Below are 12,714 nucleotides of genomic sequence, written 5' to 3' on the forward strand. Positions count from 1 at the left end.
AAGTAGCAAATCACCTTTATATTTATAGTCAACATGCGCTTCTTAGAGGAGGATTTTGAAGGGTATGCACAAACAAAATCGCCAATAAGATGAAAAGCCTTTGTTACTTTAATTGTTTCATACTGTATATTGTTAGATGACAAAGTACATGTAAGTTGGATTACGTTTTCTCCCTTCAGGATCTCAGACCAATCTGACTTATGGGTGGATTTATTTACTATCGCCAAGAAAAAAATCCAATAAACCCACGTGTGGTGCCATAATGTGCAACTCTGCCTCAGATGCATTCCATGTTTGTTTGTTTTCTCCACCATTTTTAATTCAATGCAAAACCTTTTTACCTATTAGGAAAAAGAGACATGTGGAGACAAAATAGAAATAATGTATGGGGCTGACATTAAGGAAGTGAAAGAAAAAGATAAAGGTTGATAGGTGGTAGTGTTAAACTGTTAAATTGACCAACTCAGTAGAAGCTCTCACTTGCTGAACTCTTTTCTTTTTTTTCCTCTTGATTTGTCTCATCCATCTTTGTTTGGTTTAAACAAAAAGACAAATAAAATGCATTACCGTCTCTATCTGTGCTTGTTATTTGTTTGCCATTTTTATTTAGAGTCTCTATATTTAGCGGAGCAGTGACTGGAACTGGTATGTTGTAGATTTTATCATTACAATCACCAACATGTCCGTTCTGGCAGTGTCTTTGTTGATTTTTTAGCTGTAGTGTAAAGAAATGGCCATGCAGAGGCAGTGCAGGCTCAACCAAAGGCTGCGCTGCTCAGCTGTCTAAACACAGAAAGTCTTCCTGGTAATTGGAGATGTTGATAGTGCTGTAGTGAGCCTAAGGCCCTTTACTACATTTCTCTACAGTATTACATAATCTGAGGTATCTGGATGCAACACCAATACAATAACAAGACAGTATTGGAGTTGTTATTAGACTTATTTTCATTTTTCATTTCTTTTGATGGAGCTGACTTTTGTGCTACATAAGGCTTTAAACATAAAATAAACATCCTGGACCCACAGCGCCTCTGCACTGATCTGTTACTAAAGATTGTATTACAGTCCCACAAAGAATGTAGGATTTGTCCTCAGGCTGAAAGGAGTGCCAGAGACACTCAAGTCTGGGCAAGAAAGGCCACCCCTTCTTTCACGCACAGTCAAGCAGAACAAATAGAGAAACTATTAACTATGTGTATCCCTGAAGAGGAGTATCTGACATGCGTGGCACTCACAGAATTATGATCTATAGTTTGATTGTGTGACTATGGTCTTCTGAATGTACACAGGAGGAGAAATAACTTAAAATACACATCTTTTATTAGAAGGAAGGAATATGTTGTTCTATTCTCACTTCCTTGTTCTGGTTCTTAATCACAATGTGAAAATGGAATTACAGAAAAGCAACGTTAAACCATCACTTTTATTTAAACTATGCCCCACTGATAAAGTGGTAATTTTCCCAAATGTTATACATGGCTGATATGCACACATGGAGTATTAGGCAAAATGTAAAATGAGAATGATGGTCTTCTCCTAACTTTTGTTTGTCTAACTAGTGTTTGTGTCTGGCAATCTGGGTGGCAAGCTACCTTATTATTAAAGAAAAAATGTAACTTTTATTGAAATTAATTAACGGAATTGTTATTCATCACTGTGTCATAACTTGAATCAGTGTGACATAATTCAAAATATCTTTAAAACAAACAGAAAACGTGTGTCTGTGAGATACACTCAGCAATCAAGTCCCCAAATCTGCAGCTGGATCTCTGGCACAGCTGTGGCTTACAGAATGACTGTGGATAAACAGCGCAGGGCCGTATCTGAGTGGTAAGTCTTTCAAAACTCCCAATGGGACCCATAAGGAGCTGTTAATGTGCTTTGCCTCCATTTGGGGTAAGTTGAACTGTTGCTCTCAGAAGGTACTTCCAGCATGGTTAGGGACAATGATGTTGGCCCACTTGTAAATGACTGGGATGAAGAGGAGAGCAGTGCCCAGGATCGACACCAGGAGGAAGGCCCAAAGAAACACTCGATCCAAGACTTGGGCTACAAATTTCCAATCTTGAACCACCTGGTACAAAAAAGAAACATATAGTCAGTCACTTTATAGTTTTGCACAGAAACATGGCATGGATTTGAATAGATTTGAAAATTATCTTCCGGTTACCCATGTTGTGAGATTTATTACAGCCTTTGGGGCCAAAAATCAGAATCAGAATACTTTATTGAGTCCCTCTGGGAAATTATTTAGTTGCAGTTGCTCACAGTCAAATTCAAGGTGAAATAAAAGTGACACAAGTCAGTAAGTGTATAAAGTAACACAAGTAACATAGCTACATTAAGAAATAAATAAAAAAGTTAAGTAGAAGTAAGGGAGATTGGGTTACAAGTAAGAGTTGGTTAAAAACATTGTTTCAAATGGATTGTAAGCATTCTACTGGGGTGCAGTGTCAACATAAATATAGTATGAACATAAATAGTGTGGAAACAGTGTGGATATGCATAGCAGCAGTGGCTATCAGACGAAATCCAACATACTCACCTCTCTGACCTCATTTTCTTTAACTACATGCATGTTTATGTAGCGAATAGAATCCAACGCTGCTTGTAGGTTATGCCTGGTGTAGAGCAGAGGTGTCAGTTCAGGTGCTGAGTCCTCCGTCAAACCCTGTCCTACTGCTCCTCCTGCTCTGGCTGCTCCAGCTGGGTCGTAACGGTCCACGTGGCTGCGCATGCACAGCAGCTTAGGCAGTCGATGCAGGAAGATCCTCCTCACCCAGGGTGCCATGCCATGATGGGTAGAAGAGGAGCGATGGTGGATGTTGATGGCGAAGACGGTGATGATGATGGAGAGCGTGACAAAGATCATAGTGAAGACCAGGTACTCCCCGATGAGAGGGATGGCCTTCGAAGATGAAGGAATAATTTCCTCAATGACCAGGAGGAAAACTGTGAGCGACACCAGAACTGAGGTGCAGAGGGAGATCTTCTCGCCGCCGTTGGAGGGCAGATAGAAGACAAGGATGGTAAGGAAAGAAAGGCCAATGCAGGGGATGATGAGAAAAAGGGTGTAGAAAAGAGGCAACCGGCGAATGATGAAGAAGTAGGTGATGGTGGGATAGGAAGAGCTGCCGTCTGTCCTTAGACCACGGCTGCCTGTGGCTTTTACTATCTCCCATTCACCGTTGTCAAAATAGTCCTGCTTGTCCACATGAAAGTCCTCCAGAATTATGTCCACCTGTTAAAAATGGAGTGAAATCTCACGTTAATCACACTGAATCTCTCAATGCAGAATTTCACAGAATATCCTGCAGACTGTACACAAATTTAAATAATTAAAACACTTGTTAACACATCTCTACCCCAAACAGAAAACAGTTTCCTTAATCTTCAGATTTTCAATCTGTATCACTGCTGGAAACTGTAAAGAAATCCGCAGGTTCTGTTCATATTAACTATGGATAACGTATCGTAGAGTAGAGCCTCACCTGGGAGCCATCATATGTCCAGGAACCAAACTTCATTGAGCAATTCTGGAGATCAAAGGGGAAGAAGGTGACATCAATGGTGCAAGCTGACTTGTAGTTGGCTGGTGGCGTCCATGATATGGTTCCATCATACTTAACAACTGCCTTGGTGACAGTACCCTCAAAACGCCCATCTGAACTGTTGAAGAAAAAAAAAACTATTAATTCGTCTGAAAGATTAACTGAAAGCTAGATTAACTGATTTTATAGTCATTGTTAGAACTTCTATTTCATGCATAGCTTCACATTTTGTTCAAAGTTCATATTATTCCACACTTTTGGAATTTTTAGATTCGACTCTTTCGGTGTAGGTCCCTGAAAATCCTTTAAAGATTTTTTTATGAAACACTGCTGTCATCATGTCAGTATGGTCATTACTGTTATATGCATACATTTTGAAAAATGTAAAATGCAGGACATGCATGTCACTTCCATTTCCATATACAGTATAATGACACATACTTATCATACAGTACCACGTCAGGGAGCCAGATCCTGTTAGATGGGACTCGGATAGTTGTGATGCCCAGATATTCATCAGGGTTCCATCTGAGTTTCCTGTCAAGCCACTCCTACATAAAATAAATTAATAAACTCTACACATTAACGGAATGGAAGGGCTTTAAAGGATGGGTTTCACATTTTGAAAAATACTCTTATTTGCTGTCTTGCCAAGGGTGAGATGAGAATAGTGATAACACGCATCTGTCTCTATGCTAAGAAGCTACAGCCAGCCTGGCTCTTTGGCAACAACATGTGTCCATCAGCACCTCTAAAGCTAACACATCAACATGTTGTTAGCACAATTTACTATTATTAGATTATTAACTACAGAGTGTATTTGATTTGGCTTAGATATGCTATACATGGTTGGGTCCTTGTAAGAGAATAACCTGGAGGGTTAACGAGTGTATAAATAAAGCTAAAGCTTAGGATTTTTTTTCTAAAGCAAAAAGGTGACTGCCAAAGGAAGAAGATAAAATACTATTACTAAATATGACACAATTTGAAAATTACAAGTATGATAGATAGACATCCCTACCAGGGCCATTACCCTTCCATCAACTTTTTTGCATAATGCAATCCATCACTGTGAAAGGGAGCAAGTGATCCGGATGGCAGAGTCTAGTCTGTGGGGATAACTCAAAAGAAGCATGACAGACAGGACACCAGAGACAATGAATAAGGCTGACAGGAGCAGGAGTGGGGAGGATGCGGCTTGTGGAGCAGGTGCGTGGGCACAGGGCCGAAAGGACTCATATAGATGAGGACTGTCAGTGAAATGCCACCAGACCAGATCAAAACGGGATGACTAAATGCCATGTAATGCCAGAGGTTGTTATAGAATCTTTCTTTGACCATGAAGTCATCACTAACAGCCACACCCGAACAACCTTACCTGCATGTTTTCTGATGATGATGAAATGTAATGTTTAGGGTTGGATGTGTAGCTCTACTTGCCTGTTTCATCCACACATTGGTTGTCATTCGCTGGTTTTTCTCATCCTAAAACGATGAAATAACAAAAGTTAACATTTGAATTTAAAAAGTAGGTATCTCAATAATGAGTGCTGTTCTGTGCTCACCACATCAACTAACTGGGAGATGGCCAGCCCAAACTTCACACGGATCGTCTGGTTAAGGTATTCCACTGGACGGACCCATTTTTGGTAGTTTACAAAGAGGTATTTGAACAGCTTGTCCTCTGCCTTTGCAAAAGAGGAGAGTTTTGGAACCCCTAAAAGGTGGGGGGAATTTAGAAGGTTAAATAAAAAAAATTACAAGTTTATATAAGTTTATATCCTGTAAGTAATTCAGCAAATAAAACATAAACTTTGATTTATTTGGTTGTTCCATTCTTGATAATGAGTCCATTACCACGTCTGTTTCTAGCATTGCTCTCAAACAGCACTGTATTTACCTCTCTGATCTTACTACAGTGTGTGCCACTTGGAGTTTCTGTTTATGATGTCTGTGGTAAAGCTTTGATTTCAAAAGGCAGAATAAACTAAAGATTTGACCTAAACACAAACAGAATATACAAGATCCAGGAAGGATCCTAATAACACATGTATGAAAGCCAAAATTACTCGATTGAACCCTCTCTGAACACAGGTGTCCTTGATTCATTTAAGTGTCTATGATAGAGCCATTACCAAAAAGAAGGATATTATTATGGAGCTCATGAGTGGAAAGTCGTGGGTGTTGGTATGTTTAAAAAAAATATATGATTTAGCTGCTAGCCTTTCAACTAGAGTCAACCTATTTAAACAGCATTAGGTTTTGTCTTGGTGCTGTGCTCTGTCCACAGAAATACAGTATGAGACTCAAAGGAGCTCCAGTCTGGTATTTATATTGTTATTATTCCAGATTTGGCTCACTTCTTATTCCTACTGCGTGTTCTTCATTACAGTAACAAACTGGTATGCCTACAGCATTTACCTATTTTGCACTGGGACTCAAATGCATCTGTGAGTGTAAATAAATAATAAATATAATACGAATGTTTAATCTGTGTCATTTGATGCCTTTTGGAGATTTTTCCATCTTTTCTTGGCTTCTTTATGCACATTAATACAAATGTTTACCTAGGGTGCCCAAACGTTTGAGCCCCACTGTAGGTGTAAAAGTAATGAAGGATACAGTAACTTGATGAAGTGTGTCATGTGTCAAAAAGGACAAGAGGTAAAAAAAAAAAATGTTGTAAACTTCGGACTGATGCTGGTGATGGAGCAGTTATTGTATATTGACCCCAAAAAGTGTTCAATTATTTGTTGTACTTTGACATAAAACAATTTGCCAAGACAGGTAGTTATGGTATTATGTGCAGGTACAAGATGAGAGACACTGACCTGTTATATACTGTATAGCACTGACTCTGTTTTAATCACAGGCAAATGGGTGTATTGTTTTTGCTGAAGCTGAGCTCCTCTACAGTGTAGAGAAATATTGATCATATTTTGAATTACACACCATTTCTTTCATCCTGCTCTTTAAATCATTCACCAATGGGGTTATAAACTCAATTTATGGATGAAGAATGTGGCTGGAAATCTACCCTAAGACTGACCCAAGATATATACTGACACTCTCTCAGTGTGTGCAGATCAATAAAGACAAGGCTGCAACACCCTCAATAAATGACTGTGTGATAAGCAAATTCATCATCTCTTCAGTCTCTCCCACACTATCACCAGCATTTAGTTTGACCAAAACGCAAGCTGTAGATGATAGACATCATCCAGACATCAGACATCACGCTGGTGGATTAAACATTACTCTGTTTTAGTGTTTGATAGATGGAATGTATCGAGTCAGAAACACGCAAAGATAATTATGTGCTACAGTATAGGTAAAGGAAATGCTCATTTGCAGTTCATTCTGACACAAATCTTTGGTTACGGGGTCTCGATTTTTGAGTTTAGAAATGTGCTTTTTGGGGCAACAGCAGCTCAGTTTGTGGAGACTTGGCTTGGAAACTGGAGGGCCGCTGGCTCAAGTCCCACTACCGACCCAGTGTGGAGAGTGGACTGGTAGCTGGAGAGGTACCAGTTCTCCTCCTGGGCACTTGTGGAGTTTTGTGCCCTTAAGCAAGGCATCAAACTCCAAACTGCTCAGATTGTCTGTCCATGGGCAGCCTATTCACTTTGACATCTTTCCATTAATGCATGTGTATACAGTAGGTTTGTGCATGTATTTGTATTTCATGCCTATGTGTTTGTAATGTGTAAAATAACATTACATTATATATATATATATATATATATATATATATATCCATAAACTCAATTATTACAGTTTCCATACAGTTGACATTAGTAATTACCTAAACTACCTGAACTACCTGAACAATCTTCACTGACCATCTGCCAATTCTTACATCTTCTTTCTCTCATTCTATATATAAATAAACAAGAGTCCAACTTATCTTCAACTATGTGATACTGAGGCTATTACATTCCACCACGGTAAATTAATGATGCATTCCCAGTCCTTCGGAAACTTACGCAGTGAGTGGCACAGGTGGCAGCAGCACAGCAGCAGCAGCAGCAGCAGTCCGAGAGAGGTGGCTGCCCCCCCTGCTCTCAGCATCATATCAAAGGTGACGCCGGATCCACACAGCTGGTCCCTCGGGCATTACAGAGCTGGAAAACAGATACAAAAAAACATTGTATTAACAACTGTTGCTTTTGTGTACAAGGGGGAAACATCTGAGCTATTATGAGTATGGCTTTAATCATGCCTTGGGTTGAGGGTTCAAATTGCAAGGCAGCCACTCCTGCTCCCCTTTGCTAAACCTCCATGCAATCCCAGTTGCTTATTTCAGTGAAACCGCTGTCTAAAGCTAAATATCCCGATGCCGCCCATACTAAATAAAAAAATCTGCATTCATCACACCTTTAATATTCAGCATCCTGCAAAAGCCAAGCATGCATGCTCTACCCTCACCTTGCTAACCTGACCCTCTCCAAGGTAATTATTACATTTCTTGCGGTAAGCATGCTGTATACAGTACCTCCTCTTAGTATCTTCCATTAACACACAATCCAGAGTGGCAGCGGTGGTGGAGGCAGTGGGAGTCTTTACGACAGCAGTGCTCCTCTAGAGCTCCTCCATTCCATGCAGGTTCTTTCTCTCGCCTCATACAGATGCTGCTTCACTCGCTGCTGCCTCCAATTGTGCACAGGCAACGCATTCTCCTCCCCTTCCTTCTCCTCCTACAGCAAGTCCGCCCCATCCCCAACCCCCCTTCTCCTAGCATTCTCGTGATCACTAATCACAGATGAGGATAGTCACCCCCTCCGCGCAGCCACCCCACTGCCTCGCGACAGCAGCATCGGGCAATGGCAAGTGCAGCTCTGTCACCCAGATTCTGCTTGTGATCTGATAATAAAATATAATAATAATACATTTTATTTAACAGCACATTTCTAAGCACTCAAGGTTGCTTTACAGACAATAAAAAACAGATACAAGGAACAGAAAAGTATAAACAGTTATGAAAAAAAAATGACAGGAACGATGCTACATTTTTTACACCTCTCACAGTTCTTTTCATTTCTTTTTGTATCTGTGAGTGTGTCTGCCTCAATGGCGACAGCATATTATGGGACCCAGAATCAATTTGCACTATTACCCCTTAATATTTAGGATTAATATTCCACTTTATATTTGTTGCTTGTTAAACACTTTGCAAGCATTTGTTAATTTTTTGATTTGTTTGTCTATATTTCATTTCATATTTATTTTTTGGATGTGTGGAGCTATGGTAGTCCAACATACACGCATACATGCACAAACAATGAGTCATGTGACACAAACAATTTTCAATCTTAAAAAAGGGTATCTCTGTATCACCTTATGTTTGTTAAATATTAATTAAACTAATAGCTATGGATGGCTGGCAAGGCTACAGTTGAATTATCTAAGAAGTATGATCACATAGGCATCAAAAGCCTTGAAGGACTTTTCAGGCTACCGCTATGTGGCGGCGCTTTAAATAGCTGCGGCCCTGAAGCTCTACCTAAACTCTCTCGAAACTGCATTTCGTTGCAATGTACCTGTACATGTGTAACGACAATAAAGTTGAATCTCATCTCATCTCATTAAAAAAATGAACTGAAAATTTGCTCCTGAAGTAATTTTTTGATTTGATGACTAAACAAGTTTTGGTGGCTGTGTGAAACCAATTCATGTTGCATTAATATGACAAGCTCCTTTTTCAATCTTGCATGCATGAAACAAAGATCAATTTTACCTACTGCATGTTTTATAAAATGGGTGTGAGCGAATACACTCCAAAAGCTTAACCAAACTATACATCCAATTCAAATCTATTAAACATATAGGACCTATAGTGAAAATATCCTTTAAAGGTATTTAATATGAATAATACTAATGGCATACAATATGTCTGGAAAGAAAATGTTGCAGCTTTGCTATAAGATTTTGATATTGTGTTGGTTAGTAATGTTAATTGTGTCATCACTCACTGCATGTGTTAAACAGCCTACATACAATATGACAGGCAAGAAGAGTTAACATCCAGATACTGTAATGCCGCCAACTCTGGGTCACTGACAATTTAGGTTGTGCTCTCAAATTATACCGGTTCAGACTGCATTGGAACAAAGCCAGAGCAAATTAATATTGTCCCTATTTAAATTAAATTTCATGTGTAGCCTGTTTTGTAATACTTTAATCATTGCCAAGTAGCAAAATGATGGTAAAGCAGACAAGACTGCGATCATGCTATCTTGTGTTCGGCTGGTCAACTGAGGTTAGGACTGGGGTTAAATAAACATAAATGGCCATAAAGATGATGATGAATGACAATGGGCAGCACGTATTATAGCACAGCCTTTGAATCCATTAAGTTGAAGCAGATAATGATTCATTGTTTGAAATGAACACACGCCAATGTAGCCTAGCCTATAGCCTACTAAACCTTTCAATCATTACCTTCCTTATCGCGTGTCACTCGTCGCTTCCTCGTACCCGACCCTTCCTTCCTGGTACTGGCCTGGACTCGCTGAGTGCCACTAACGGTGGGCATGGCCAACTTTTCCTGTGTGGAGGAACAGTACATGTACAGCCCAAGGTAAGTACAGACGCCTCGTGTAAAGAATGCTTGACCGAAAATATGCGAGTGTACACCGTATAGCCTATACGTTAACGGAATGCTACCTTTACTGCTCAGACGGAAGAGTGGTGGTCAAATCCTGCTGCAGTTTGGAATCTTACTACAGTATTTTGCGTTTGTGTGAGCGAGCGCGTTGAAAGAACAATCACACACGTCAAAACAACCGACGTTCATAAGGAAGCATTTTAACCTATTCCCCTGATTAAAAATAGGTGGTTGCATTAGAGAATGATGGAACCACAGACCTACTGTATCAAATGTATCATGAAAGTAAGAAATAATAGTTTATTTTCCTGCAGCGTGGACACCATCCCTTGCTTTTTTTTTATAATGGAGATAAACAAACGTTAGATTGAAATGAACACAGTAGCCTCTGATTTCCCCCCATGGTCATTTGATTGTCTATTGTTTTCATTTCAGATGAGGGTGATCATTTGCTGCAGTGCTATACTGCTTCTCGTCCTCATTCCCAGGTTCTGTCAGGGTGGCAACATCTTGGTCTTTCCCACCGAAGGCAGCCACTGGATAAACATGGATATTCTACTTCAAGCTTTGCACTCAAAAGGACACAATGTTACTATCGTGCGTTCTAGCAAAAGCTGGTACATTAAGGAGAAATCGCCTTATTACAATTCCTATACAGTCCAAGTGGAGAGAAGCTTGGATCAAAAGTTCATTACAGAATTCATATCTAAGGCCATAGCATTTGAAAGAGGGGCTCTTCCCTTGACAAGTTTTCTCCAGATGACTTTAGGAATGATTGGCACAATTATTGATGCTCACGCAGTTGTGGGTGAATATGTATCTGCAATGCTAGATGACAAAGACTTGATGAAAAACATGAAGGACAGCAGGTTTGACGTGGTACTCACCGACCCCTGCTGGGGCGGTGGAATCATTTTGGCCAAATATTTGAACCTTCCTTTGGTTTATAATGTTAGGTGGGTAATAGCTGGAGAGGGTCATCTTGACATTGCTCCTTCACCTTTATCATATATTCCTATAACGGGATCTGGAAGCACTGATAAGATGACCTTTTTTCAGAGAGTTAAAAACATTGGTTTGCATCTAATTAACCTGGCACAAAATCAGCTGGTGACAAAGGTTGTATACCAGAAAATGTGTGACAAATATCTTGGGCCCCATAATGACTTTAACCAGTTAGTGCTTGATGCAGACATTTGGCTCATGAGAATGGACTTTGTCTTTGAGTTCCCTCGACCCACCATGCCTAATGTTGTCTATATGGGAGGGTTCCAATGCAAACCAGCAAAACCTCTTCCTGAACACCTGGAGGAGTTTGTACAGAGTTCTGGGGATTATGGGGTCATCCTCATGTCTCTGGGGACTTTTGTGAGTGAACTTCCTGCTGATATGGCAAACGTGATCGCTGCAGCTTTTGCTAAATTACCCCAGAAAGTCATATGGAGATATAAAGGTGACAGACCAGCCACTCTGGGCAACAACACTTTACTAGTCGACTGGATGCCACAGAATGATCTTTTAGGACATCCCAAGATAAAACTATTTGTAGCTCATGGAGGAACAAACGGCGTTCAAGAATCAATGTATCACGGAGTCCCAGTTGTGGGTCTACCCTTGTTTTTCGACCAATATGACAACTTGCTGCGCCTAAAAGAGAGAGGGGCGGCTACACTTCTTACCCTTAATACAGTGGATAAAGACAACAACTTCCTGGAGGCCATACAGGAAGTCCTGAATGAGCCCTCCTACAGGATGAACATGCAGAGACTCTCCAGGCTGCACAGAGATCAGCCAATGAAGCCACTGGAGAAGGCCCTCTTCTGGATAGAGTTTGTCATGAGACACAAAGGTGCAGCTCACCTGAAAGCAGAGTCCTACAGGATGCCCTGGTACTCCTACCACTCTGTAGATGTTGTTTTGTTCCTGGCTGGAGCTGTGCTACTAATACTATCTACTATTTTCCTTTTCATCTGGTGTTTGTACACTACAATGTGTAAACACAAAGTGAAACGTGACTAATCACTTAAGGGATATACATTTTTAAAAACAAAGTTATCAATATAAAAATTGATTTGGGGATTCATTTAACAGATTATTATGAGATTTGTTTGACTGGCCAATTTAAATTGCATGTTGGTTGTTAATAGGCAACAGCATTATTTTGCATGTTTTTTTATTTAGTTTGATTATATTCATATAAGTTTTTGTATTAAATAAATAGATGATGTGACTATTTTCATAACCAACACTGAAGTGTTTTTTCAGTCTCACTGGTTTGAATACAGCACAGCTTCTCAGTTTCTCGCTTTTTGTCATAAGATTTGTAGATGTTTTGCTATATGGAATAAAAATTGTATACTTAAAAAACATGAATTATCTTAGGCTTGTTTCATAGCCTTTGAAAGATAAACTTCATAATTTGTATAAGTCGTGTCTGTACATTTGAGAATTATGTTCATCAGAAGATGTGATATATAATGCATACAGTGGGTACGGAAAGTATTCAGACCCCTTTAAATTTTTCACTCTTTGTTTCATTGCAGCCATTTTCCAAAA

The 12,714-nt window shown here is 39.7% G+C and overlaps 2 protein-coding genes across 3 annotated transcripts; one reads left to right on the forward strand and one right to left on the reverse strand.

Annotated features, from left to right (window-relative positions):
- Positions 1-598: 598 nt before the first annotated feature.
- On the reverse strand, positions 599-10,023 carry chrna5 (cholinergic receptor, nicotinic, alpha 5). Of its 2 annotated transcripts, none has more exons than XM_034879299.1 (8): positions 9,993-10,023; positions 7,538-7,675; positions 5,117-5,268; positions 4,992-5,036; positions 3,993-4,102; positions 3,492-3,669; positions 2,546-3,241; positions 599-2,074 (listed from the first exon to the last, which is right to left on the reverse strand). In XM_034879299.1, the coding sequence occupies exons 2-8, from the start codon at positions 7,623-7,625 to the stop codon at positions 1,916-1,918; spliced, it is 1,428 nt and encodes a 475-aa protein (XP_034735190.1). In that variant the 5' UTR covers positions 7,626-7,675; positions 9,993-10,023; the 3' UTR covers positions 599-1,915. The 2 variants fall into 2 exon arrangements, with proteins under 2 accessions (XP_034735190.1, XP_034735183.1); XM_034879292.1 differs by lacking the exon at positions 9,993-10,023 and adding an exon at positions 8,047-8,413.
- Positions 9,946-12,413, forward strand: LOC117949188 (UDP-glucuronosyltransferase 2A1-like). The gene is made up of 2 exons (XM_034879255.1): positions 9,946-10,131; positions 10,594-12,413. Exon 2 carries the CDS (start codon positions 10,594-10,596, stop codon positions 12,175-12,177), a length of 1,584 nt encoding a protein of 527 aa, XP_034735146.1. The 5' UTR covers positions 9,946-10,131; the 3' UTR covers positions 12,178-12,413.
- The last annotated feature ends 301 nt before the right edge of the window (positions 12,414-12,714 follow it).

Source organism: Etheostoma cragini, chromosome 1 (genome assembly GCF_013103735.1).
Source record: "Etheostoma cragini isolate CJK2018 chromosome 1, CSU_Ecrag_1.0, whole genome shotgun sequence".
NCBI lineage: Eukaryota > Metazoa > Chordata > Actinopteri > Perciformes > Percidae > Etheostoma > Etheostoma cragini.